This window comes from Acanthochromis polyacanthus, chromosome 18 (assembly GCF_021347895.1).
Source record: "Acanthochromis polyacanthus isolate Apoly-LR-REF ecotype Palm Island chromosome 18, KAUST_Apoly_ChrSc, whole genome shotgun sequence".
NCBI classification, from domain to species: Eukaryota; Metazoa; Chordata; class Actinopteri; family Pomacentridae; genus Acanthochromis; species Acanthochromis polyacanthus.
In genome coordinates this window covers 13,374,001-13,401,879 of record NC_067130.1, presented here as the reverse complement: position 1 = coordinate 13,401,879, position 27,879 = coordinate 13,374,001, and the positions used below count along the sequence as shown (strand labels likewise).

The window sequence follows — 27,879 nt, the reverse complement described above, 5'->3', positions numbered from 1 at the left end:
TATTTTGAATATACCGATTCTTTATATTCACTCTAGAATGTCTTGCCAACCTCACCCCTCAGAAACTCTGAATTGCTTTTATTGCAAGGCACCATTACATGTGATTACAGCTGCAAATCATCATAAATAGGACAAATTTCAGGGCTCAGTCAGCACTCACCGTGGTATACATTTAGAACATGATCTAAGTGAAGGAAGAAACTGGGATGACCTTGCTTAGCCTGAAGCACAATGTCTCAGACTCTAAAGTAACATGAAAATGGTGACGTTTTCAGACTAAATTCTCAAGATTTATAGGCTGAGTTAAACCACCAGTGTGTCAAAGTCCTGTCAAGGCCTTTGCATTGCCAATAATTTCTTGATTGCACGTTGATTGATTAAGATTAACACACAGACTGACCCTTTAACAAGCCCCGCCCCATCGTGACGCAGCCGTTGTTTGGCCCGTGACGCTGCTTGTACACGTAGCCTAGTAGGATGTGTTCATTGAAGATGGTGGCGGTGTGTCAGACTCACTGTCCTGGACATTTGTAAGAATTTATTTTTATCTTTGCACATTTCCGACATCGAGTAAGAGTAAATATATAACACTACTACTAATGTTTTTCCCTGAACGGTTTATTCTGGTGACTATAGCAGGCGTGAAACTGTTACCCCTGTAGTTAGCACAGGCTAGTTAGCCAGCAGTGCTAACTAAGCGGCGATGCTAACGCTAGCTGAGCAGGCAGTGAACCTGTTAAATTATGCTCGACGAGTGGCCAGCGACTCGAAACTTATCGCTGTGTGTTCTGTCACTGCGGAAATTGTACGGGAAGGACAAATATTTAGTTTTGTTGAAAAATTCTTAGCGTTGGGCAAAACCAGGCGACTTTTGGTAGCAGTGTTTTTGCTGTGTGTTATGGCGTTCAGGACATGTATAGCAATGTAGCGTTACCGTTAGCTGTTGAGCAAAGCACCCAGGACCGTTCCTCACAGGTGGCTTAATGTGTAACGCTACCTTCATGTCCTGCCAAACCAAACAGGAGCCAGGCATCGGTGATATTACAAGAATCGTCAGGTATCGGAGTTAGGTCGATAGCTTATATCTCAGTAGGATAACTTTGTGACTTTTGTAAGTTGGCAGGTCGGCGGTGCTAACATTAGCTTACTGGGCTGCAGCGACTCAAGATGAATATATAACTACTGGCGCTTGAAAGGTCCGGGTTCACGGCGACTGCTACGTTACCTCTGTCTGTTGCTATTGAGCTCCCTTTCTAACATTTCAAATGGCCGTTGTCAGATGGTGTTAGCTCCACTGATCTTCTGACAGATGCACAGTGTTTGTATCTGACAGATGATACAATTTCGTCAGAGCATAGTCAAGAATCAGCGCACTGCATGTGTGATATCTTTATTTAAATGTGGTACAGTTACTAACCTTGCCATTGAAAGTAAGAAAACGGAGCAAAGCTAGCAGCAGGATTATTTGACCATTACATCAGCGAGTTCCGGGTTCGATAATTTCGATCAGTACAATCAACATTTTCTCTGCTTTCATTTTCAGCAAAACTCACAAACAAGTATAATTCCAATGGCACTGAGGGCTCTTGAGTCATTAGTATAAGCAGACAGATTCAGTCTGTCCTGACAAGAGTTGTCTGTATTTTTTAAGCAGGTACTTAAGAATTTCTGTTTTATCAATAATAACAGTCTTACCCAAGTTGAGTGACATTTTCTTTGCATATGTGAGTTATGTGGACTTATTGAAATGTTTACATGTTTCTGTTGTTTAATTAAGACAAACAATGTGTATTTAATGAAGCAATATATGCAAAATTGGATGATATTAAAGTGTGCATTCATTGTAATCAGGAGTACATAAGTACAATCACTTGTGTTGTATTCAGTTTTGTAGTGTCGATCTCATTATGTTAGGGGTGATGCAGAAATTGCCACGTTGTACTACTTGTTATAATGGGACCATAGACTATAACACAAATAAAGGTGTGGTGAAGTCCATCAAAGAGGCTTATGTAGCTTTTTGTTAACCACTCCCTCTTTCCTTCTCTCTACCCAGCTACGCCTGACTTCAGTCTCTTCAGTGATATCTATTGGAGTGACGTGGTCCTCGGACCTGTTAACCCTGCAGACATGCAGCCTCCTCCTCGGACTGGACCTCCAGGAGCCTCTGGCCCTCCTCCTTCTGGGCCCAATATGTTCCGCAGGACCAGGCCTCAGAAGCATACAGCAGCAGCGACTGCCACAATGCCACCTGCTGCCCAACCCATGACTGACCCTTTTGCTTTTGGTAGAGCTCCTCCCCCTACAGCTGCAGGTGGTCTCCCAACAATACCTAACAGCAACCCTCCACCAATGCAAATCCCACCTAACACAATGTACTCTCAACCTGGTTCAGGGCTGCCTCCACAACCAATTGCAATGGAGGAAGTCCCAGCTGCTCCTCCTGGTCTCCCACCATCCTCTCTTCCAGGAGTGCCCCTGTTCAATCCTCACAGTACAGCATCTGCTGGCGTTTTCCCCGCACCAGGTCCCACAGGTTATGCATCCTCACATACTGAACAGGGCTATTTTAATTCGAGAGAACAGACACCATCCATGCCCACAGAATCACCACCTATGGCTGTTGCTCCAGCACCTCGTCAGACACCTTTTAACCAAGAATTTCAGGGACAGCCTGCGCCTCTGACTGTGCCCTTCCAGCCACTGCCTCCCACCTCTTCCCCTTCCCAGTGGGCCCCTGATCACGGAAGTCGCCCCCCATCTGTTCAGAACTATTTTCAGCCTACTAGCGACCCACAACCTTTTAATATACCTCCACAGACTCAGATGTACCCCTCCCATAGCCCATCACCCCATCACAACACCTCTGCTCCCCCAACCCAGCCTGGACATCTCCAGAACCAGGCTCCTGTTCCTCCTCAAAACCCAGTGAATTCATCTAGTGCTCAATGGCCAGACCCAAATGGACCCCAGCAGCATAATTCCCATTTCCAAACTCAGAATTATTTCAGTCAGAGCTCTGCCCCCCAAGACTCATGGTTTAACCAACCTCCACAGGACTCAGGCTATCACCAAATGGGGACTGGCCTGGGCCATCCACAGCTTTTGCCTGACTCTGCTGGATCTCAGCCTGTTTCCAATACAGGACCTGCACCCAGTTCTGCCCCTGCCCCAGTTCCATACTCCCAGGAGTCTGGTACACTCTCAATGTTCTTTAAAGACAATGATGTGGAAAATGAGGAAATACTTGCAGGAGAGAGAAACAAGGCAGTGAATGGCATTGCTGGATCATTTCAGCATCACAGCAGCCCACAAGCCCACGGTGGCCATGGAGACGTTTCTTTGGATTACCAAGGAGCTTCTGTTCAAGATCATTCACACTTGCCTTACATGAATGATGGCAATCATCCACCACAGGGAAACACGCAAAAGCCACCTGAATCCCAGTTCGATCATGTGGAGAATTTGGAATGTGTCCCAAACCAGGAAGTATTGCCCAGTGAAACTCATGGCAGTCCTGTTGCTGCGGCACCTCATGGAGTAGACCAGTTTGAAACTGGGCCGAACCTGGAGACTCCAGATTCAATTCCAAGACCAATGAGATCTGCCAGTGTGTCATCCAATTATAGCAATATGAGCCATGGCAGTGGAACTAGCTCTCGTCGGCACCAGGGAGTTGTGGGTACCTTTATTCAACAGGAAAGCCCACGTCTCACTGATGATGTTAGCCTGTCAGCCGCCACTGGAGGCTACTTTGAACAGATTGACAGTTCTCCTGCTGGAGATATGGGTGTGCAGCAGAGCTCCTTGGAGCAGATGTGGCCTCCTACACCTAGTCCTCCTAAACCAACCGGTATTTTTCAAGCTAGTGCTAATAGCTCTTTTGAACCTGTGCGCTCACATTCGGTTGGGGTGCGTCCTGCTGAGATTGATAGGGCTAAAATGGTAGCAGAAGGTGGTGCAGATTGTACACCAGGCAACATGGAGCAACCACCAGATAACATGGAAAATATTTATGGCCCAGGACACCCCCTGCCTGCCGGGGCTGGAGGTGGCGTACCTCATGTGACACACCCAGTGGTTCATTCTCACTCTCGGCCTTCATCCCGTGCTTTTGGGGCCAGTCGGCCCTGTGAGAGTCCTGCTACTACCCTGTGGGCTCAGAATGACCCCACGAGTTTGGCCGCTAATATCCTCCTCGCCCCTGCTGCACCAACAGTTCTTGCCCCTTTACGAGAACCCAGTGCTGATGTCATCCAGCCTCCAGAGGATTGCCCGCTGGACCTGCAGGCCTCCCAGAGAATTCAGCAAACTTCTCAGCAACACTCGGAGAACCTAGAGAACCCACCAAAGGTGAGTGAGGCAGAGCCAACTGACTCTCAAGGCAGCCTGGGCTATGCTTCTCTCCTTGTTTCTGGCTCACTCCACCAGCCTGTTTTGATTGCCCCACCAGTGTCCAATTACAGTGTGATTCCCCCCAGTACTCAAGCAGCCAGTCAAAGTAGCCTTAGGGAAACTACTCCACCTGTGAGATCACTTGCACAGGGACAGGGTGCCAATACCTCCCAAACACCTACTGTAACTTCTAATCAAAATCCACTCTTTGCTCCTGGACCCATAAGCTTCAATCCTTCTAACCAGGCTCCGCTCAATCTGACTCGAGACAACACAGTAGCGGCAGTGCCAGAAATCACAGCTCCACCACCGTCTCAGCCGGTCGGCACTCCTCTTTCTAGGGGCCAATCATTGGGTGGAGACAGCCACTCTGCTGTCCAAGTTAATCCACAGGCTTGTCTTGTGACTCCTACTGTCTCGAATCATAATCAACCATCAAATTATGAACTGCTTGATTTTTCTATGCACCAATCACAAGCCCAAAGCCAACCACCTGGCCACCCTTCCTCTCTACATGAGTCTCCACAATCTAGTAATGGATTTTACCTACAGGTCACCAAAGATGCTCAGCAGGGGGTAAGAGTGGAAGGGAATGCCTCTGTGCAGACCCCAGCTCCTACATCTGCCCCACAGGTACCACCGGCACTCTCTCAAGCAGCTGCAACCACCCAGCAGCCCCCAAGTGAGTCTCCTAAGACGTCAGATTCTCAGGCTGCACAGCAGGAACAGAAAGACACTCCTCCTGTTCCTGTGAGTGGAGCACAACCTTCCCATGGCCAGTATGCAGCTCCAGTGCAGGGGCCTGCTGCAGGAAGTGCTGCTCCTCCTCCTCCTCCCGCCACAGCATACCCTCCTGGGCCTCGAGGACCTGTACCTCCAGGTCCAGGGGCTTCCCAGCCAGCTCCTGCAGAGCCACCTCGACCACCCTCCTCTGCAGGAAGCCATCAAAGCTATGGGCCTCCTCCTCCTCCAGGTCCAGGGCAGATATATGGTGGCTATTATGGTAACTATGGAGAATACCCAGATAGCAGAGCACCATATCCTCCTGGTCCGTACCCACCTCCACCTGGGGATCCTAGGGCACAGCCATATTATCAAGTAAGTGGGAATTCTTTTTTCTCTATGCTAGCTGAAGGTGTGCAGTCCTCACTCCTGATGAAACCGTCATATATGAGTAAATGTTGCCAGTAAATGTAAAAATGTGAACATCAATTCGCTTATTGGTGCTTTTGTCTCAGGATGGTTCATACAGGGGCAGAGGAGATCAGTGGTATGGTAGATATGAGGGCCAGGCCCCAGGTTATCGCGATCCAAACTACCAGTACCATGAGTCTCAGCCAGAGCGACCCAGCTCCAGGGCCAGTCAGTATTCTGACAGACCCTCATCCAGGTTTGTAACACTCTTTCTCAGTCTTTCACCACCGTGTATGTCACAATGTTTCATTGTAGCCATTCATTTGTTCATGAAGTTTTTAAGTATCTTATTTAAGAGAATATTAAGAGCTAGGTAAAGAATTGTCTGGTAAGTGTGTTTTTGTGTCGTGTAAGTTACTTTCTTAACTGTGTTTAGATGGTTGTCGCACTTGACCAGTAAGTCTCACCTTTTGTTTACTTTTTCCCTAAAGGCAAGGCTATCCTGAGGATTACCACAGAGCAAACCGAAGTGCCTATAGTGAATATTATGCAGATTATCCCAAGCACTATGATTATAGAGGTATGAGTGCAGAGCTGAAAGCTGTTATTTGCTACCATAAATATGAACTCTCTCCCCACTTGTTCACTGAATATGTTGCAAACTAATTATTTCACAAAAGGCATTAATCATTGTGAGCATAATAATGTTTTCTATATGTGAATCACCTTCTCTTTGTCTCTCTATTTTCTCTGAAAAGGATACAACTATGGACCATATGACCCACGATATAGAGCATATTATGATCAGCCCTACTGGTCTAACTACGATGACACCTACAGAGCCAGAGACAGCTACTATAATCAGTCTATGTATCCTGCCAGGTATGCAGAGAAAACCATTTGTACAGCCTAAGTGGTGTGTGTCAGTGAAATTGTTTTCATTACATTTGGCAATAGGTAATGTCAGGCAGGGTCAGAAACGGTTCTGTCTGTTCTTATGTATCACACTAGATGATATATTTAAAACAAATGTCCAAGGTTATCTAAGTTCAAGAATGTAAAGTTATTTGCTTTCCAGTGTGTTCTAATGGGTCACATGATGCATTATACCAGGTAGCTGAGTGCCATTTGATTTACAAATGCTGTTTGCTACACTCGCAGGAAAGATGGCTATGAAGACCAGTGGCGCTACTATCCTGGTTACGATACCAGTTTTGATGATGAGTACCGTCGTCGCGGAGAAATGTACGGCGATGACTTTGACCGACGCAGCGTCCACAGCGAGCAGTCAGCACACAGCGCACACAGCTCCCACAGTCACCACAGCAGACGCAGCAGCTTCAGCTCACGATCACAGCAGGTAAACGGATTGTGCTTGTTTGCATTCTCTAGTTGTTATTATAAGGTGATATCATCTGGCTCAATCACAGCACAGAGACTTGAGGACTAAGCCACACATGGACATATTTTAGACTGTGGACTGACCGCTACTCTCATTGCTCCTTGCCTGCCAAGCAAATTCCTCCAACCTTTGATACCTTCAGTTGTGGCTTTCTTTAGCACCACACTGATAAGCTCATTTATAAAAACATAAACACAAATGTAGGCAGTTGGAGTTGAGGCAGAACCTTTTCCCACTGAGGACTGACATGTTGAAGCTTTTTGCTTGTAAATTCACACCAGAACTCTTCCTCATTGTCCCTTCAGCAAGGCCCAGACATATAAGTTGATAGTCCGTGAATATGTTTCACCACAATTTTTGGATTTTGCAGCACCACTTGTGTATTGTGTGAGTGGAAAGGAAAAAGTCTGGTTACGATAATGTTTCATTTGTCTTCTTATTTCTTGCACATTCATTTATTCTCCCTTTATTTCTATGTCTTCCTGTAGAGCCAGGTATACAGGAGCCAACCTGACTTAGTATCAGCAGTTTATGACACCACATCGTCCACTCTAGCTGTGGACTACTCCTATGTGCAGTACCCGAACCAGACTGATGCCTCCCAGAACTACAGCAGTCAGTACCTCTATCCTTCTGAGTACCCTACAGAAACCACCTGGATTGCTCCAGAGCAACGTAAGGAGGCAATTTTAGGAGAGTTTTCATTTTTACCAATCCTTAAATGCTAGCAGGATCCTTTCTGTAATTCACACAAGTGTTCCTATTCTGTTATGTCCTCTTTAGCTCCCCCTCGTCCTGCAACCCCAGAGAAGTTCACTATACCCCACCGCTGTGCCCGCTTCGGACCAGGTGGTCATCTGGTACAGGTGCTGCCAAATCTCCCCTCAGCTGGACAGCCTGCTCTAGTTGACATCCACAACATAGAGGTACATTTTTTTTCACAGACCTTGTGTTTCAGCGTTGCATTGTTAGAAGCTTTTGTTCATTGTGTTGGGAAAAGATGTCTTATTTTAGAGCTAAAGTAACTGCAAAAAGGAATATCAGTATACAAGAGGGTCTTTTTGTTACTGTGTGCATGATAGAAAACAGAACAAGTTTCCCCTAAACTGCAGAGCTTTTTGAGAATGTTCCTGACTTAAAGAAACCTAAGAGACTGAGCAGTGATGAAGCTGTAAATGAACTGTGTATCTTTTGAGAAGATTTGTTTATTTTTTGATAAATACAGGCAAATATTTCACTTTTGTAGAGAAAGAATCTAAGATCTGTGACACTAAGTGATCGGAAACCATTGGCATCATGTAACCTCCAAATGTATGAGTGACTAAAAGAAAAAATACTCTTGAGAATGCATGAACACGATGTACAGAATAAGAATATACCCTACACCTATTTCCTCAGACCATGCTACAGGATACAGCAGATCAGGCTGAACTTCGATCGTTCCCAGGACCCCTTGTCAAGTAAGTGTGTTTTGACGTCCTTATCCATCATTATTAGAGCTCAGTCATTAACTTTTAAAGCCGAAATTAGGAGATATTTAATAGTTTATCATTGTCAACAAATCCCAAACGCAGTCTGATTCTGTTATTCAGGCTACGCTAATTTATACATATGGGGTGGACGCAATAATAGAGGCACTTGTCAGTAAAATGCAATTCAGCGCTACAATCTGTAATCACCAAAACAACAGTGAAGTTGAGTCTTAAGCCTGAAAACAAAGTGAAAATTGAAAGTATGACGAAGGTAGGATTTATTGCATTAATTTTGCATTAATTTCTGTCAGGTGTTCCTGATAAACTGGCAGCTGAGTGTGAATTCATACAAAATAGAGTTTATTTTTTGCTGCATTCGAGCGTCTTAAAATCACTACAATATATAATAAGTAATGTTGATTAGAATACTCACTGCCGTCTTATCTCACATCTTACATTGTGTCCTTCAGGGAGGAGACACATAAGGTAGACGTGATAAAGTTTTCCCAGAACAAAGCAGTGGAGTGTTCCCGTGATAACAACCTCCTGGACAGAGACTCTGCTCGCCTGCTTTGGGACTTCATTATGCTGCTGTGTAGACAGAATGGGGTAAGACTGTTCAGACATAACTGTGAATCTCTTGGGCATAGAACTGAAGGCGGAAATGTGACCTTTTCTGTTTGGTTGAAACAATGTCCTCACTGTCGCACTCTATTTCCTAAGACTGTCGTCGGCACAGACATCGCTGACCTCTTGCTGAAGGAGCATCGCTCAGTCTGGCTTCCGGGAAAGAGTCCTAATGAAGCCAACTTGATTGATTTTAACAATGAGCCTCTGGCACGAGCTGAGGAAGAGCCTGGAGCTGGACCACTATCCCTTCTTTCAGACACTTTCATGACTGTGCCAGAGAATGTTGGCAAGGAAACCGAACGTTTCAGGGAGCTGCTGCTTTTTGGCCGCAAAAAGGTATGAAATACACACAATAACTATATTATTGTAATGTAATTTTATTGTGTAGCATCTGACATATTTTCAACTTTTTCTTCGAAATAGGATGCACTAGAAGCAGCCATGAAGGGAGGTCTCTGGGGTCATGCCTTGCTGTTGGCCAGTAAAATGGACAACAGGACACATGCACGTGTCATGACAAGGTAAAGTACCAGTGATATAACAGGCTGTGATGCCTAAGTTTGACTGACCCTTTATTCTGAGATGACTGCATTCACACTGACTGTTAAGTTTTCTTGACAGTCCTGAGCGAAGCAGAAATTGTTCATGTAATTATTGGCCTGCTTGGTGTTCATGATGGCATTTTTAAATACAAACCGAAAGATACAAAACAAATCACATATAGATAAGGCTGTAATCTAATTGGACAGCTTTTGTGATGTATATTTTGCAACCAAACGTACTGCACTTCCACAGCAGTTTAATAATTCACAAAGAGCTCAGAAATGTGTAAAGGAGTGAAAATGGTGTCAAGAATTCTTGTTTAGGACACAAACAAAAATCGCATCCAAGGAGACGGTGATTCCAGTGCTTGTACTGAACTGTAGTGGTCAACATGGCATAGGCACACATTCTGTTTGGTTTGTTTATGTCTTGAACTCAGATCTAGAGCCACCTGTTCAGAGTATCTAGGTCTGTTTGTGTGGTGTGTTGGCTGCTTTCACATTTAAAGTAGACAACACGAGCTGAGCGGTTGCACAAGAATTTGTTTTAATTGAACCCAACCCAAATGCAAACCTCCTTGTTGACATATAAGCTTTCTATGATCTATAGGTTTGCCAACAGTTTGCCGATCAATGATCCTCTCCAGACAGTGTACCAGCTGATGTCGGGGAGGATGCCTGCATCAGCCACTGTAAGTTTGTTCTGTTTTTCTGTCCTTGATTACAAATCATTTTCTAGTCATTTTTTAAGGAGTTGCACAGGTATCATTTTCAAGTGTGTGCGCCTCAGTTGAGTCATTTCTTGTGTTAATGCAGTGCTGCGGAGAGGAAAAGTGGGGTGACTGGCGCCCTCATCTGGCCATGGTGCTGTCTAACCTCACACATACCCTGGACTTGGATACTCGCACAATCACCACCATGGGGGACACTCTTGGTAGGATTGTATTATAAATCTAGTAACTAACAAAACTGAACTTATCAGCATTTATGGAACACTTGTTGTGTCTTGTGCCAGTTTCTAAAGGGCTGAATGACGCTGCACATTTCTGCTACTTGATGGCCCAAGTTGGTCTTGGAGTTTTCACAAAGAAGAGCACCAAGATGGTTTTGATTGGATCCAACCACAGGTTAGTGAAAGAGGCAGACATACAACTGTAAAAGATCTATCTATAGTTTACAGAAAACAAGTCACACAGGTATCTCTATCTTTGTCTCTTCATTTCAGTTTGCCCTTTTACCAATTTGCAACCAATGAAGCAATCCAGAGGACTGAGGCCTATGAGTATGCTCAGTCTCTGGGCTCCCAGCCCTGTTCACTGCCCAATTTCCAGGTAGGTTTTTATTGGTTTTACCCACCAAGATCCTAAAAACTGACTGTACGGACTACATTAAATAGATTTAAGAATTGATCTAGTTTGCATTTCTGTTGTACTGACATGATTACAATAATGTTGCATTGGAATATTTTTGAACAATGACACTCTTCTGTTTATTGTTTCCCATTAGGTGTACAAGTTGATCTATGCATGCCGTTTGGCTGAAGCTGGCCTCAGTGCTCAGGCCTTCCACTACTGTGAAGTTATCTCAAGGACTGTCCTCATGCAGCCTGCATACTACTCTCCTGTTTTCATCAGCCAGATCATACAAGTATGCACTCATTATCACCTGTCCCTCTTATCCCCCTCTATAGTCTTTATAAATGCATGCCAGTGTTCACATTCTGACAAATATATTTTTACACTGTTAACAGATGTCTGAAAAGCTGCGGTTCTTTGATCCACAACTGAAGGAGAAACCGGAGCAGGAGTTGTTCATTGAGCCTGAATGGTTGATTCACCTCAGACAGCTGGATGGACAGCTCAAGGTGAGGAGGAGGGGAAGTATTTTTAGTCATACCAGCTAATTTACTAAAAATGTACAGAAAAGATACTCAAAAATTAGCTCTTTGGAAAGAATAGGCATTTTTATTGTAATATGTGGACTTAATCCTAATGATAGTTGGTTGGGGGTGTCACAAAACGTATGCAAAGAATTAATCTTTGCTTCCCTTACAGTTTGCGAGATCCAGAACGGACGTGTGTAAATGCTTTTGTTTTACCCGTTTGTAGTAAAAGTGCTTTGATACAATAACTTTATTTGATATTTGACATATGATTACTTATTTTCCAAATTAGTTTTGATGTTTTATTGGTTTTTAGTAATTTGTACTCAAACAATTGCTCGATGCTTTTGTTTTTTGTAGACTGGCGTGATTACATACAGCGCCGACAGAGAGACTCCCACACAGTTCGACTGCAGCAGTCCCAGCTCTGACTTGGACGAGCCCAGTCCACCTGAACCTTACAGTATGCCGCTGGAGACAAACGGTCCAGCCCCTGACAACCCACTCATGAGCTCATTACTGCCTGGATCTCAACCACAGGGAGTACAGTTGATGCCTCCAGGTGTGTATGGGCATGTGGAAGCTTTCATTTAGCTTCTCTGTATTATGAGATGAATTCAAAATGCTCATCTTTTTGTACTTTGTTTCAGCTCCCACCTCCATCCTCCAAGATGGGATGGCCCCTCCTCAGCTCTTACCCCCCAGTGATGGGCCCCAGTTCTACCCAGTACACCCTAGTGGACCGCCAGGGCAGATCCCCATCTCAGGCTACCCTCCGCAGGATCCTGGCTTTGCCCCTCCTCCTTTCCAGCCTCAACCTGAGCAGCTGGAAATGTATCCAGGAGCCCATCAGCAGCCGTGTCCCCCTCCACAAATGGGCCACATGTCACCGCACATGCCCCCTCAGATGCCGCATTCACCTGTGCAGATGAACCACCCGCCCCCGCAGATGCCTCCACACATGCCCCCCTCTCCCGGGCATATGCCGCCTGTAGAGCAGCGGGCTCTGCCAGAGATGCCGGCTGGTCAACCGATATCATCCTCCCCTTCCAGAGGCTCTCTCACACCTCAGAAGGACTTCTATGACCAAATGGCTCAAATGGTCAGTACCTGGTGGTCTGAATGTCTAAAAAACATCCTTATATCATCCTTTATGAACTTCTTAGTGTGTGCACTACTCACTAAAATCCTTCCTTTGTTGTTTTTGCGGCGCTGCAGGGTCCTGGCAGATCACGGGCTGCTTCACAATCTTCAATGTATATGGTGAGTGTGTGTCATGTATGAACTGCTGCTATACTCTATATTCTTCTGTTTAATCTGTCCAGTGCTAGTTTTTTGTTAACCCCTGTTTTCAGAGCCAACATAGAGCAGATTGTCTTTACTTGTATGCTTGAAAAGAAGGCAGTTGTTTGGCTGCCCAGCTAATCACATGCTAGACATGGTATTTTAGTTTCCAGAAAATGCCCTTGAATCTTTACAGCGTAGTTGTGGAAATCTATGTAATCTGTCCATATCTATAATGCAAAATTTGATTAATTCAATCATCATGTTAAGGCCTCCCATTAAGCTCAAAAGACCCTTTAGATAATCAGACTGTAAGTATATATTTTATTCTTATCAGTATTTTTCTTGTGTAGCCATCAGGGCGGCGCTCTCGCACAACTTCCGAGTCCTCCAGTCACTCAATTGGAAGAGAACGGAGCAACTCGGCTGTGAAGCAGGTGTCTCCACCTCCACCCTCCATTCCCGAGCAGCCCCGTAAAGAAGAGGCCAAGAAAGTCAAGAAAGACTCACCAAAAAAGGTTCGCGTTCAAACATAAGCTCTCAGATCTTCAGTCAGCGTCCATCCAATGTTCACCGGTGTTCAGTGCAGTTTCCCTTTATGTTCACGCACAGGGCGGTGGTGGTGTTGGCTGGCTGGGCTGGATCATGAGGGGGAGGGGAAGAATGAGGCTCACTTGCCAGATGACAAAAACAAATCTGTAAGTGAGAGTTGTTGTATGTGCATGTAGTATTTCCACTTTGCTAGATTTACCAGGTTTTGTTTATGTCATTCTACATGCCAGCTGTGCTGATCAGAGCCCTATGTTCTGAATTATTATCAGATTGTGTGGGATGAAAAGAAGCAGAGATGGGTTGACTTGAATGAGCCTGAAGAGGAGGTCAGTAATCGTTCAGAACTGATGTACAATCAGAAATACAGTTTTCAACCAGCTTGAAAGCTTTATTTATCAACCGATTGTAATCGTTTTCTTACAATCTGTAGAGTAAGCCGCCTCCACCGCCTCCCTCTGGTTTCCCTAAGATGGCTCCGATGCCTGGACCTGGAGGGCCCCCTGCACCCCCAACTAGTGGCCCTTCAGTCAACATGTTCTCCAGGAAAGCAGGTGAGACAGGTTGTAGCGCACTGTTTTTGGCTACACAGACACTTTGCTTGACCTTACACAATACCTTGGAAAGTAGACACAAATACACAGAGGTTAGTAGTAAAATAGAAATAACAAAGAATACAAAGTACAAAATGCAAGTTTCTACAAGTGTTTGTGTGAAGTGTGTCAAGTGTCTAGAAAAATAAGAACTAAATAAAAAAAGTAGCCCACAGGCTACGGGTACGGCACTTTCCATTTGCCAGACAGATACGGACCCGTACGCAAGTCTCGCGAGTCAAGAAGCTCTAACCACTGCAAACTGTTGAAAGGTAAGCAAAGGTTAAGGTTAGTGTTAGGGTCAGGTTTAGGGTCCGTACCTGTCGTACCGATGCTACGGGTCCGTACAGCTAGCGTCTACCGGGAGTCACGTGACCAGATCTCGCGTATCTGATTGGCAAATGGCAAGTGCCGTATCCGTAGTCCACAGGCTACGGGTACGGGTCCGTACCTCAAGCAACAACCATAAAGATTAACAAAAAATTAACTGAAGTAAGAGTGAACAGATGTATTGCACATCTTCTATGTTTCTTACCGCTCATTTGTTTTGTCTTCTCAGGCACTAAGAGCAGATACGTGGATGTTTTGAACCCCAGTAGAACTGCTAAACCGGGAGGAATGGCCCCAGCGCCTGCAGACATCTTTGCTCCTTTGGCACCGATGCCAATGCCTGCTAACCTATTTGTGCCTAGTTCAGGTGTGTCACATGATTAAAATGAGTCAAACAAGAGACTGTAAAGTACTTAAAATATGTAATACATATGTATGTTACAGTACAGGAAAAAGCCACAACACCTGGTAGTTATAGATAATTTCTGTTTGATTATGGAAGATCGAGCTACAGTGCAATGAAGGATTAAAATGAAATGTTTGTCTGCATTCCTGCTGTAGCTCCTGACGATCAACAACCTCTGGAGGGCAGTGAAGGAGGAAATCGAGAGCAGAGTTCACCAAATGCCAGCGCTGCTCCACAGGTATCTGATATTTCTCTCTTTTGCTAACTCTTCTGATTCATTGTTTAGAAAACCTTTTCCTTTAAATATATTGTGGCTATCAGTGTCTTTATCTAATTTACTTCATTGATCAAATAGTGATAGCTGGTACTGCTCAAGTGTCAAATCTCAGAATATGTTAAAACAAGTTAAGACCTAAAACCGTATAAGAGATCTTTTATAACATGTAAAGATAAATGGTGGTGTTCGAGGTCGTAGCACAGGGTGTAGTTTAGTCAGTTCACGTATTGTACAAAACCAAAGTTCTGCTCATTCACTATCTCTTCTGTTGCACTTTAATCTGTTCAGATGTTCAACCCAACATTGTTGCCGCCTGCCCCAGAAGGTCCTCCTGTGCCTGATGGCTCACAGTCTGGAGAGGTAAGACCAGTCAGTCCCTGTCGGCTGCTTCTGTAGCTGTCATTGTGCCACCACAGAAACATGTTGCTCCACAGCTAACAGCCAACGTGTGCAATTTGCTTATTTGTATGACTAAGTTAAAGCAGGAAAGATCATGAGAATGCATGCATGTCAGCTGAAAGTCTTTCCTTATAATCATGCTAAATGCTTTGATAATTAGTATAAACTCTGTTCCATTTGTCGCTGAAATATAGTTCTGTCCATGTCTGTTTTTTCAAGAACCATAATTTTTCTAACGCTGATTTATTCATTTTCATTCTGAGCTGGTGGGTAGTGGGAACAGATCTAATCCAGTGCATGGGAGATTATTAATATGGGTTTGTGGTTTGTGTTTTTGTCTACTGTTTATTTCCCTCCTGCTGTCTTTAGCTCTCACGTTCTAGCTCAATGAGTTCTTTATCACGCGAAGTGAGTCAGCATTTAAACCAGGTACCTCCAGCTGGACTTCAGATGGTCCGTCACTCTCACCCCCACCTGCCACCCTTCTAACTCACCGCATCACTAGCAGCACGCTTCACCATTTGCACCCAAATCTTTGCTGCCCCCATCAAACCCAGGATGTCTGCCTGCTCACCCGCCTGCTGTCTCCAGCATAAATAAACTCTACATTTGTGAGGAAAAGCTCAACCCTGCAGCTAGTCAACAAATTAAGACTAAATAAAGAGTTGTAGTGAAGTTTCTTGGATGATTCTGTCAGTCTGGTCACTCTGTAGTTTGGTGCACAGCTTCAGTCCAGACTGAAATATCTCATCAACTGTTGAAGAGATCAGTGTGATACTTCAAGGTCCAGAGAAGATAAATCCTACTGCTTTATGTGATCTCGAACTATACAAAATGAAAGGTGTTAATGTCGTCCAACAATTCCTTGGGGCAGCAACATTAAAAAACGGCATGGCAGATCTACATTCACAGCATCTGCCTTGATTACATTTTCCCAGAGTAACTGCATATGGATTCTCTTCACATAGGAGTTGTTTTTTCTTTGCTTCTCTTGAGTTCATGTGGAACACATAATGAATGCCATCCCTTTTTGTTAAAGGAAAGTGTTTAGGAAAACACAGGCTGTCATCTTTATGACTATTCAACAGCCATTACTGCGTCTTACTGACACGGACTAACTGACTGTTGTCCTGCCACCTCATGTAAAATTGAGGTTGACGTGTGGTTTTAAATGAAATGTGGTTTTGATTGAATTGTCCTGAAATGTGGTGCAGATATTCATGTTGTTAAGCTGTATTCTGACAACCCTAGCAATCCCTTCACTTTGCATTTAGGCTCTTCATTTGATTTGTTCACTACTTCGGTTTGAGAACCATTTCTTTTGTATCAGGGCTTATAACTGCACATTTAAGACTTTTCAACATAATTCTTTTGCGTTGATTGGCTTACTGGTCGTGTGTAACCCGTCAGATAGTGCTGTAGAAAGGACATTGCTCAGGGCCACAGAGTGACTATAAATAAAGGCAAAGTGGCGCATTTCTAAATTTTAGTGTGAATTGATTAGAAAAGATAATGCTAGTAATGCTAAAAATGCTGAATATTGGATCTGATCATTCTAGGCTGATAATTGAGGGATTATGAACATGGTAAGAATAATACCCGTTACACATCAGCATGTTAGCATTATTGTTTTGAGCTTGTTGATGTTAGCCTTTTGCTCAAAGCAGGTCCAGCTTTATAGAACTGTCTATAAATGTTTGTAGTGAAGCTCTGACTTGTAAACGATCAGGGAGTGAAACATGCTGGAGACTGTTGCAGGACGCCTCCCTTGCTTGTTGTCGTAGGAGCACACAGCTTCATTAACCCGTCATAAAGCTTGCATGACTACTAAAAAAGGTGTAAAAGTGTTAGAGAAACTGCCTTGCTGTGATTCCAAGTCCTCTTTCACATTTCTTTCCCACTTTCTTTGGCTTCCGTTTTCCATTGTGGCATTGGAAGTGCACTCTCCTCTCCATCTCTGCTGTAAACTAATGGCAGTGTAACGCTGCACACACTTCAGTAACTCCGCTTGTCTTTGGACAGAGTCATCCTGCCCCGGGAACTGCACCCACCGGAGGCGTCACCTTTTATAACCCCGCACAGTTTGCACAGGTATGGATTCTGGAAACAAATTCATACTTTTGAAGTTGCCGTATGCTTTCTTTCGTTTTCACTCTATAATCCTGTTTCCTTGCTGTTGTTTTCCAGACGAGTGCACCGTCAGGAGGTGGACTACGCTCTGGCCGATTGGGCGGTCAGCGCCAGTACCCAGTGTTGAAGTAAACGTCATCTCACAGAGAGATTGTGTGAACAGACTTGTTGGATAGAACTACTTGGAAGTAAATGAAGCACATGGACATTCTGCTCTCTGTCTTAAGGACCCTGCTTTTTGCCTGCACCTAAGAAGAGCATAATCACAGTCTCTGTCATGTCGCTCCTCGTCCAACAGCTTAACCACTTGTCTTTTTCCTTAGCTCAGTTACTGTCGCTGTTTTTTTAACAGGCACGTTGTTTTCCTCGAAGGGCTTATTACTGCATCCAAACAGAAAATCGTTCTATGATTAACACGTGTAAAGGCTTATCTGTGGATGCATCCATACACAAACTGTATGTCCACGTAGGCATAATTTAGTGTACAATAAATATGTTGCTCCTGTACAGCTGCCCAGATTCTCCTCAAATACGACTGTCAACAGAACAATTATCCCATGTCCTGTTTTAGATTTCCCTTTCTGTCCAAAGGTGTGTGATTGATGGTATGAGTGGCGGGTAGAAAGAAAGTGGCACCTTTTTAATTTTAGAACATGGACTTGTACGCGCAGCTCTTCGGTGTTCTTCTGTCAGCTGGAGAAAACACTTTGTTTGAGAATGAACTGTCAGTAGTGCTTTGTCTGCCGTGTCGTTTGCCTTTCCTCAGTTGCCCGCCAGTAAAGGAAGCATGTTGGATGACACAGTGTTGGGATGCTGCTCGTTTCAGATATTTATTTAAATGTCCTCCTGCCCATCAGTTCTTCACTTTTAAAGATGTGTTCAGGGTCTTTCGTCCAAGTTGAGCTCGAGTTTCTCTACCGAGGAAATTTCAAAATCATCGAATTGAGGGTTGGTGTTCAGAGCAGCAGGAACCAGGATTAAAACCGCGTTTTAAGTGTCGCTAGAAATGAATCTATCCAAATATTTGTATATCAGATTGATTGTATTTATGAGCTGGAGGCATAATGGTGTGTGTGTGCGTGCGTGTGTGTGGAGAGCAACTAATTTTTTTCTGATAAGCTTTGACAAAATGCATTTATGATTGAGATGACAAGATTCATATTCTGATCATTTGTATTGGCCGTTTCTGCAGACAAATAAATCTTTATCGAAATTGTGACCTGAGAGCTAATTGTACTCTAAACATTTCTTGTCATTTTAATTTACTGATGTGATTTTTTTTTTTTTTTAATTCAGTCATTTGTCATCCTAAATGTTTCTGAATCAATGATTTTGTAGACATCACTATGATTTTAAAAGTTCCCCATTTGTTTCAGAGAAGCCGTTGTTTTCCCCAGTGTCATAGAATTCCTCATGTAAAATTCCTGACAGAACAGCGTGAATACAAAAGGTTCAAAGAAATGGTAATAAAGGTATTTTTGCGCTCTGTAGCACTTTGAAAGAGATGCCTACTGGTTTCATTTGTTATGTAGAACAGTGTTTTAAAATAAAATGAGGAAAGTGTGGATGTCAGCTGAGTAACAGGACAAACTGCACATAAACGTTAAAGCAGATTTGACCTGAAGTCCTTCAGTGGTAATGAATGACACTGAAGGCATTATCAAAGCTTTAGCTGAGGCTACTCTCATTTTTCTTCTGAAAGTGGAAGGTTAACTGAATGATGTGTGGCTTCCAAAGGTTTGAATTAGAGCCTGACTGATAAAATAGATGAGTCACTATATAATTGCAGGACTTTTTGAAACATAGTTGACATTTTTGCTGTTGTCAGGCCTAAAATCAACATGGCCACAGTACTGAAAATGGTTCTTCATGTAAAATATGGATGAAAGGTCTGTGGCTGGATGTGCACAACACATTTCAGTATTTAGCATAAATATAGGCGTAATTGAAACAACTCCAGCAAAAACTTTGGAACATTTGTCTTGGAGGATTGTAATGCACACACTCAACAGCTTCACGTTGACCACATCAGCCAACTAAACAACCCATGTTGTTAGTTGGCTGATGTGGGAGGAAGCCGGAGTGCCCGGAGAAAACCCAAGCGTGCACAGGGAGAACATGCAAACTCCATGCAGAAAGATCCCAGGCCCACCCCGGGACTTGAACGGGGGATCTTCTTGTTGCAAGGCGAAAGTGCTAACCACTACGGCACTGTGCAGCCCAGTCCAAAAATACGCTGAGGTTAATTGATCACTCTAAATTGTCCGTAGGTGTGAATGTGAGAGTGTTCGTCTGTATATGTAGCCCTGAGACAGACTGGCGACCTGTCCAGGGTGTCCCCTGCCTTCGCCCGAGTCAGCTGGGATAGGCTCCAGCACCCCCCATGACCCTGGTGAGGATAAAGCAGTGTATAGAGAATAGATGGATATTTGGAGTGTGGCGTGAGAGCGTGTGAAGGGACCGAGTTGCGTGTGTCTCACGGCCAAAGCATGAGAGTTGGCAGCCCTGTGTTTATATCTAATATTTATCATATTGGACACAACAACCCAGGTTGAACAGCTACATCATTTTGTTAAGACGCTAACACTTACCTCAATGCTAATCCCAGTTTTTGCCGCCCATGTATCAAACTCACTAGCGCTTACTAATGATTTGAAGGTATTTCTAGAATTCTGAAGCCATTTGGATGAAAAATCACTATTTGCAGGATGAAATAGAAAGCTATTTCACCTGTAACTCGTTTCTTTATTCAAAAATGGCAGCAGGTGTCTTGAATGTTGTTCTGTGATTAAACTGACTTCTACTGCTAGAGAAGCACAAATTTAACAGAGACACTTGATTGCACTAACAATAATCTGCCATTTTGATACTTTGATACACAATATTTCATTTATGAGCTGGCTTGTTTTAAAAAAATTTGCAGTTTTGCTCATTTTCATGAGCTTGACAAACAACTGAACTCATAGCTCTTGGAGACCGTAAAATATATCTTCATGAGGTTCCATTTTTACAGGGTGAGTGTGCAACATTTACATACACACCAGTGGCTTGTGTCTTTTTTTTCATGCCATGCATTGTTGCCAGATTGTGGAGGACGCTTCATAAACATAATTTTAATATATGAAATTTTAATATTGTAAGGTATAAAGGGGAGGAGGTGATAACAAAAACACTGTGACGTGAAAGGTGCAGGTGTTTGAAAAACAATGACAAGTTAAATAGTTGCACTGTGGCTCACAAATTACCATGTAATTACCTGTTTTAGCAGCAGCAGTCATACACAGCTCACGGCAACAACACTTATCCTCAGAGCAACATGAATGTGTGTACATTTCAGGGCAATCCATCCCATAGTTGTTCTCAGAGTGAACCACAATGTCATCCACAGATCGTCCTTACTTTTTGTAGAGTCTGTTGTATTTTCTGTTCCAAGTTACAGTTACACCACAACTACAGCACAAAAACAAAAACATACAGCAGGATGGTTGGCAACATTTATATGTGCATTTCCTGTAGAGCCTGACAAGAAAATCTTCCCTTACGGCTCACTGTAAACAGTTCATCAAGTGATAGGTCAGTTTGTTACGTTAATCTTATTTCTCTATTGGAAAGCACTTCAGGTCAATGTCTGGTGTTTTAAATGTTCTGTATATATAATAGTGATTTGATTTGACAGTAGTTCTGATCTCATGTTTAGAGCCTGATCACCTTTGAAGGTGCGATTGTCAAACTGAGTGTTGCTAAGTGAGACAGATTTCCTACTTGCATCACCACTTGTTCTCTTCATTATCTTTGCATTTGCTGCTCCTGTGGCTCGTTAACATCAGCTTAAGTGAATATCTGGACAAAAGTCCTTTTTTTTACAAAATGGAGCTGGAAATTTAGACTGGTCTGTTTTTTGGTAGTTTTATCATATAGTGGAGGGAATACTTGCATTTAAGTGTCATCTTCAGCTGTCAAAGTATAGCTGACAGAGTCTTCCACTGTCTCTAAAATCCACTGGAGCATGCAAGGGATCTTGGGATAAGAACATTAAGTCCTTTGTAGGCCTGGGGTAGAAGGACACATTTTAGCTGCATTTAAAACAACTTTTGAACTGCAGTCTTAGAAAGATGCAGCCACTGAAGTGAACACAACAGTTTGTCCAGCAGAGCAGCTCTGACTCCACTGATCACAACACTCTCAGCACTGACTGCAGCACATGCAGCAGAGCATGCATCACAGCTGAGCAGGCGGTGATGTGGAGTCCTCACAGTAAGTTGATAACTAGATTTTAAAATAGCTTAACTGCAAGCTAACAAACGATGATGCTGTCATTTCTCCTTTTCAGTATAACTCAAGCACATATGTAAAGTGCTTCTAAAGAATATCAGTCGATATATGTTATTTTTTACCTCCTAAAATCTATACCGGTCCCAAATTCCAGTATCAGTTGGGTTCAATTCTTGGTGGTGAAACAATAACAGTAAATCATCATTTTTCAATAAACACTGGCACATAATCAGTCTGTTTCTCTGAGAAAGATCATCAGTGCTTCCATATCAGAGACGGGCAACTTCGTCTGAGTTGGAAAAAAGCTCTTCAGACTCCAATCACATATTCTCCTCAGTCCACTCAACAGTCCGTATAAAACAAAGAGGGCTGATTGTGAAATCAGTAGCTGGTCGTACCAAGATCTCCTGCAGTGACTTCTCACCTCTTACCAGTTTTATATCATCTTAGTTAATCAATAATCATTAATGTATTATTGTGTGTGTGTGTCAAGTGTTATTGGAGTACAGAAAGCTCAGTTCTAGGTATCCAGCGCTGCTTGTGCTTTCTGAACAGCATTTTCCAGCATTGTGTGGTCAGTGAGCAGCTGTTGGAGGGCAGCTGGCTCCATCTCCAGCAACATACCTACATAGATGCACAAGAGTACAGCAGTAATGTCATTAGTATTGTGCTTTATATACAGTATGTAATCTTTATTCACACCTGGTGGTAAGGAATCTATGGTAAGAAAAACAAATTCTAAAATATTTTACACAGTGGGGTAATCAATAATGTAGTATGTACAGTATCAGATCACCTGTGATATCATTTGCACGAAGTGGATCAATTTCCTCCACCAGCAAGAAGAGCTTCTCTCCCAGCTTGTCAGTATCATCAGCCTCAGATGAGTCACTGACATCAGTCTCCTCCACGTTCTGCCTGAAGGAGAACAGGAACATTAATACAGTTCTTCATATTATGTAAATCTGATCTGCTATTGCCCGTTTAGGCAAACTAAAGACTGAGCTAAAAATGAAAGAAAATGAACAAGCAAATGTGAGTGTACTCTAGAAACTGTAATAAGCCACATACTCCTTTAGCGTCTTCAGGGCGAGGGTCACCTGCTCCTCCAGCACTTTGGGGTCTGAAAGGAGGTTTAAAACAGCATCTTTGTGCTGTTCCAGCAGCATTCCTTGGGAGGAACAGGGAATCACATTTTCACTGGATTACATACTACTAAACACATAAAATTGTAACAAGTCTAGGTTGTTCTAGCTGCTCTGTGACGCTGCATTAAGGTGCAGCAATGCTTTGATAAAAGCTAATGCAAACATGGCAGGATGCTCATAATGACAATGCTAAGGTACTACTTTTTTTTACGCATTTGTTTTAATTAATTTTGTGTTACCTGTGAGCTGAGTAGAGTGTGATAGTTTCTATTCTTATTTCGACAAAGCTATTGTTATTAGCATGGCTAAAAATGTAGATTGTTTTCGTTCATTATCAGTTAAACAGTAAACTGGAAAATCGAAGTGAAAGACCAAAGCCCATTTGCAATTTAAAAATTTAATCAGAAAGCTGTCCAAGAAATAACAGAAAAATCAGAAGCAGAGAGGCCATCATAATGAGGAGTTACTACAAAGGTAACTTGATCATACATCTCCTTTAGACACAGCTCAGCTAAACACGGATTGATTTATTATCAAACTTATTTTAAACTTGACATATAGTTGTGACAGTTTGTGTTGTAAATCCCTCTCTAGTCACTGATTTAACTCCTTAAAAACTGATCTCTTTGTATCAGGGTTACACATTTAGACATTTTTCAGTCCATGCCTCTTTCTCTTACCACCCCTCCCCTTTCACTGCAGCTTAAGCACAGCAGCTCATTTAAAACTCTGCTCAAACACTGTGGAATGTCAAGTTGTAGTTGGAGTATTTCAGCCACACATATCTGAACTGGAAATCAATTCTGAAGTAGAATAATGCCGTAGAAAGTTCAACCCCATAAGTTGACAGGGCCGGTTACTTAAGTTTATCATGTATGAAAGCCTTAAAGTCTGAATCTTTGTTTTTTGAGACTGTCATTGGTACACTGCAGTTTTAAGACGGAAATGTTCAGCCATGGTGTTGAATGCTTATTTCAGTAATGATGCATCTTCCAGCATATAACAACATACAGACATGTTAACAAAAATAAAAATGAAAAAAAATAAAATTCTCCAGAGAGTGTGTTTCACTGAACCTGTTCTGAAAGTAAAGGTATTTGCTTTGTCTCTTAGTGAAATTTTCTTGCAGGATATTAGATGTTTCTTGAATCTGGAAACATGTTGCTCACCTGTGATTTTCTGCGAGTGTCCAGTGTTGTAGACGTCCACCAGCTCAAACAGCTGCTCACCCAGAGAGTCAGACGATACAGACACGTCATCTTCATCCTTACATGTTACCTTACTGTAACGAAGTGCAATGACATGAGAATACACAATTGTAAGGAATGTGATAATCAAATATATTTCACAAATGTGTCACTTACACATGTATTAATTGTTTCTCTTTTCTGAAATAAAATTCTAGGTCAGAAAAACACTGATGTTGACCCCATTCACCGTCTGTTTGACTGTTTAATAGTCTGTATTTACAATGACAGGACCTCATGCATCTAAAACACTACTCCACTCTGTTGAGAATCCGTCAGGCTCAGAAATTACTACTACAACCACCACCCCATGCCCAGTCCTGTACCAGGGTTCCTGTGGCAGCTGCAGGGCTCTGAGGGCTTTTTCCACGGCTGCTGTCAGCAGGGACTCATCTTCAAGCATCTGACTCAGGACAGGACCTGGCAGCTCCAGTAACATCCCTGAAACACACAGTCAGGCATAGAAACTTTGGTCTTACAACTGGTACTGTCATGCAGTAATACTAACAACATACCAGTTACTTCTTTTATGTATAAAAGCATTATTTTTTAGTGTCACAGAACAATAAAATGTCACCTCACCTGTGAGTTTCCCAGCATCCTCTTTGTGTTTGGGGTAAATCAGAGAGTACAGCTGCTCACCAAGTGTCTCCAGATCTTCTTCATCTTCCATGCTCAGCTTCTTACATCAACTTACTGCTTCCACCTGCCATGTTAAACCGGACTGTAACTTTAAAATCACTTGTTTTGCAGGTGACTTTCACCTCTGACAACTTTTTAGTTCACATCCTCCAATCACATCAGCACCTGGACAACATCCACCAAACACTGCACGAAATCGGCCTCCAAAAATGCTGATTTTCTCTACAAGGCTCTTGTTGTTTACTCTGGTCGGGCTCCACGTTTACCAGTGTTTTAAAATATAAAATATCACTCCCGTGTATAGCGTTAAAAACAGCTGCAGAATTTCTGACGGTTGTCTGTAAACACGAGGCGCACAGCAATGACGTCAGGCTTTCACCCACAACGGTGAACGTGTTCCTCCGCTGCTGTTACGATTAACTAGTACTCCGAGAGATGACCCTCAAAGTTTAGTAAATCGTCCTTAAAATTCAAAACACTACCATGATGTTAATTTTTGTTGTTGGTTGTGTGTTTTAATTTATAGAAATATGGTTTAAATCTTAAATATCTCGCAATAAAGGTCGGTTTGTGTGCGCAACGATCTGAGACACAGGTTCCGTAAGGAGGTTTCCGCTCTCTCCGGTCCTTTCCTCCGCTAAAAGGTAACGTGGTCGCTTCGGCTGGTAATAGCCGGTCACTAAAGTAGATTTGTTCTGTGTCTGTAATTGCATTTACACTCATAAAGTAAGGCATTATTCTTGTGTTTAATGTTATGCACCACATTTGGTAGTAAATGTCCCTGTTATGTGTAGAAAAATGATGATAAACCTGTGACCACGTCGCCCTGGTTAGGCCTCGTCGTATTCGGTCGCTAATGTTAGCTAACCGTGCTAAACTAATACAGCGACTCTTCGTGTTTTCTTTGTATGGGCTCAAACATTTAAATAAACCACCATATTTAACGTTATAACTCTTGCTTCCTGTTCAACGACATCACTGCATTAATTCGGGGCACTAAGCTAACTCACATAGCTAAGGTTAGCGGCTGAGAAATGAGGAGAAACCTGCATGACTCCTGTCAGGAGTGGCGGAGGTTTCAATGAGCTGAGCTGCAACTGGAAGATATTTCACTAGTACTTAATCTTTTTTCTCAGGTTCACCATGTCGTCCCATTTGCAGTGGATGGTCATCAGGAACTGCTCCAGCTTCCTCATCAAGAGGAACGGACAGACCTACAGCACTGTGAGTACACTGCTCAGACAGAAAGACTTGAATTATCACAACGTAGTGTCACACATGAGTCTGACTACTGAAAAATTTGGGGTGATTTGGATATTCAGTCAAGTAAATATTAAATCGGTGGTGCCAAATATTTTGTTCTGTCTTTGAACTTTACTTATACACTTTATACATGTACACTTGTGTTGCAAAATTCCTACACTGTGAATGGATTACACGTATGTTAATATGATAATGTATTACTGAAAACATACTGCTAGTATGTAATTGGAATATACAACTATTTTAATAATAATAATAAAGACGATCAATAACTAATCGGAACCCACATATTTGCTGTAATTAATACTTCATTGAGCTGTCTCTCGCTACTTTATATTTTTCATGTATATTTATCAGTCAAATTTCAGCATTCATTCTTCAGTCTTTATAAGTTCTCATGATATGTATCGAATCGGATGGTGCTGTGGGCGAAATATTACTCTAGACCACAGAGTGATGACTACAGATAGATGGTGCTACATCAGAGGCAAAGCATTACATTTTGAAGTGTATTTATTTTATTAATTGTTTTTTTTGTTTTTTTTTTTGGGCTGTCTGCTAGTATGTACTATGGACCTTTAAATGATCTCCAGTTGGATCCTGTTACTAACAAGATGACAGGATTGAGCTTAATAGTGACATATGGTGTTCAATAGGATTATCTGAATTTTATTCATTTGCTTAACAGGAGGCCAACAACCTGAAGGCCAGGAACTCCTTCCGCTTCAATGGGTTGGTGCACAAGAAGACTGTAGGTGTGCAGCCAGCAGCCGATGGCAAAGGTGTCGTTGTGGTGCTGAAGAAGCGTAGAGGTAAATATCTGATGTCGTTTCTTTTAATCGTTTGGATGAGAATATTGTCCATGTCTGACGAGTATTTGTTTAATTAAAGCATTTTTTCCTTGCAAGAAGAACTGAATTTATTTGTTGCATGCAAATGCTTTGGAGTCAGTGTATTTCCTAGTTCTCTGTAAATAAAAATAGAAATCTTCATGCTTTAAATTGTAGAAATTAAAATGGTAGTTCTCCAGTAGATTTGTATCTGTACTCAGAGTCGATACCTCAAATCTGCTGTCTTTCACTGAACTGTAAAGTCAAGAATCGCGTGACTGAACTGAGCATTGTGCATGGAGAAAGTTCCAAAGCAGGTTTACATAACCCAATGTTTTATCTTGTGGAAAATGTTCATCGCTGGTCAATCATGCACTTAGTGTGGGTACTTTAACATGCTTATTTTGGTTTTCTTTTGTGACACAGGCCAGCACAAACCTGCCACCTCTTATGAGAAGATCACCATCAACAAGAACTCTCGTGCCACCCTCAACAGCCTGAGGCACATCATTCGCAAGAACAACTACAGGAAGGACCTGCGCATGGTGAGCTCAACTTTTACTTTTAGAAGACAAAATGTCAAATTTAGTGAGCATTTTGGTTTGTGTGATGGTTCAGGAGATATTTTAGAACTTCAAAAACATGTCTGATGTGTTTCCTTAGGCTGCCCTGCGTCGTGCCAGTGCTATTCTGAAGAGCCAGAAGCCTGTTGTCGTCAAAAAGAAGCGCACCAGAGCTGCCAAGACAGCATAAACATGATACACAAGATAAATAAATAAAAGCGTTTTGTTTGGGAAAAAAAACACTGTTGTCCAGAGTCCTAACTTAACCACCTATCTTTACTATATCTGTTTCTAATGTGCAGGATTTCCCATGCATCTGACACTGAATTTTTGTGGTAATGAATTAAGTTGTTCAAAGTGTAGACTTGGTCACATCAGCCACAGGAGAGTGTAGTTTTTGTGATTCAGCTTAAAATAAGATGCACACAAATGGAACTGAATTTTTCCCCCCCTTACATGATAATTTAGTTGAACAAGTAGTTTGTTAAA

General features: G+C 42.7%; 3 protein-coding genes across 3 annotated transcripts; 2 read left to right on the top strand and 1 right to left on the bottom strand.

The window, feature by feature from the left end:
* The first annotated feature begins 450 nt into the window (after positions 1 to 450).
* Positions 451 to 18,926, top strand: sec16a (SEC16 homolog A, endoplasmic reticulum export factor). Its single transcript, XM_022198565.2, is given in 33 exon segments — positions 451 to 530; positions 2,057 to 4,353; positions 4,948 to 5,493; positions 5,634 to 5,785; positions 6,021 to 6,109; positions 6,288 to 6,411; positions 6,691 to 6,889; positions 7,420 to 7,606; positions 7,715 to 7,857; positions 8,330 to 8,391; positions 8,874 to 9,012; positions 9,127 to 9,369; positions 9,457 to 9,554; positions 10,186 to 10,267; positions 10,392 to 10,509; positions 10,591 to 10,702; positions 10,801 to 10,906; positions 11,082 to 11,222; positions 11,326 to 11,439; positions 11,818 to 12,019; positions 12,108 to 12,559; positions 12,676 to 12,720; positions 13,095 to 13,259; positions 13,354 to 13,398; positions 13,401 to 13,439; positions 13,563 to 13,619; positions 13,724 to 13,844; positions 14,443 to 14,580; positions 14,775 to 14,857; positions 15,185 to 15,256; positions 15,665 to 15,724; positions 17,318 to 17,386; positions 17,483 to 18,926. Coding segments are annotated over 32 exon segments (6,501 nt in total). The 5' UTR covers positions 451 to 530; positions 2,057 to 2,130; the 3' UTR covers positions 17,558 to 18,926.
* A 1,607-nt stretch (positions 18,927 to 20,533) lies between these two features.
* Positions 20,534 to 25,112, bottom strand: LOC110954185 (uncharacterized). The gene is made up of 6 exons (XM_022198558.2): positions 24,675 to 25,112; positions 24,419 to 24,533; positions 24,015 to 24,127; positions 22,769 to 22,868; positions 22,494 to 22,615; positions 20,534 to 22,321 (listed from the first exon to the last, which is right to left on the bottom strand). Exons 1-6 carry the CDS (start codon positions 24,763 to 24,765, stop codon positions 22,218 to 22,220), a joined length of 645 nt encoding a protein of 214 aa, XP_022054250.1. The 5' UTR covers positions 24,766 to 25,112; the 3' UTR covers positions 20,534 to 22,217.
* A 241-nt stretch (positions 25,113 to 25,353) lies between these two features.
* rpl28 (ribosomal protein L28) lies at positions 25,354 to 27,630 on the top strand. The gene is made up of 5 exons (XM_022198559.2): positions 25,354 to 25,378; positions 25,871 to 25,958; positions 26,686 to 26,809; positions 27,254 to 27,372; positions 27,491 to 27,630. Exons 2-5 carry the CDS (start codon positions 25,878 to 25,880, stop codon positions 27,578 to 27,580), a joined length of 414 nt encoding a protein of 137 aa, XP_022054251.1. The 5' UTR covers positions 25,354 to 25,378; positions 25,871 to 25,877; the 3' UTR covers positions 27,581 to 27,630.
* Positions 27,631 to 27,879: the final 249 nt, after the last annotated feature.

What these genes read in the sequence shown, in the direction of transcription:
- LOC110954185 (XM_022198558.2), bottom strand. Translation starts at nt 24,765, where the DNA reads ATGGAAGATGAAGAAGATCTGGAGACACTTGGTGAGCAGCTGTACTCT. An exon ending in GGATGCTGGGAAACTCACAG is followed by an intron (nt 24,534 to 24,674) that starts GTGAGGTGACAT and finishes TGTGTGTTTCAG; the next exon opens with GGATGTTACTGGAGCTGCCA. An exon ending in TCGTGCAAATGATATCACAG is followed by an intron (nt 22,322 to 22,493) that starts GTGATCTGATAC and finishes GCATCTATGTAG; the next exon opens with GTATGTTGCTGGAGATGGAG.
- rpl28 (XM_022198559.2), top strand. Translation starts at nt 25,878, where the DNA reads ATGTCGTCCCATTTGCAGTGGATGGTCATCAGGAACTGCTCCAGCTTC. An exon ending in GGTGCTGAAGAAGCGTAGAG is followed by an intron (nt 26,810 to 27,253) that starts GTAAATATCTGA and finishes TTTGTGACACAG; the next exon opens with GCCAGCACAAACCTGCCACC. An exon ending in ACAGGAAGGACCTGCGCATG is followed by an intron (nt 27,373 to 27,490) that starts GTGAGCTCAACT and finishes GTGTTTCCTTAG; the next exon opens with GCTGCCCTGCGTCGTGCCAG.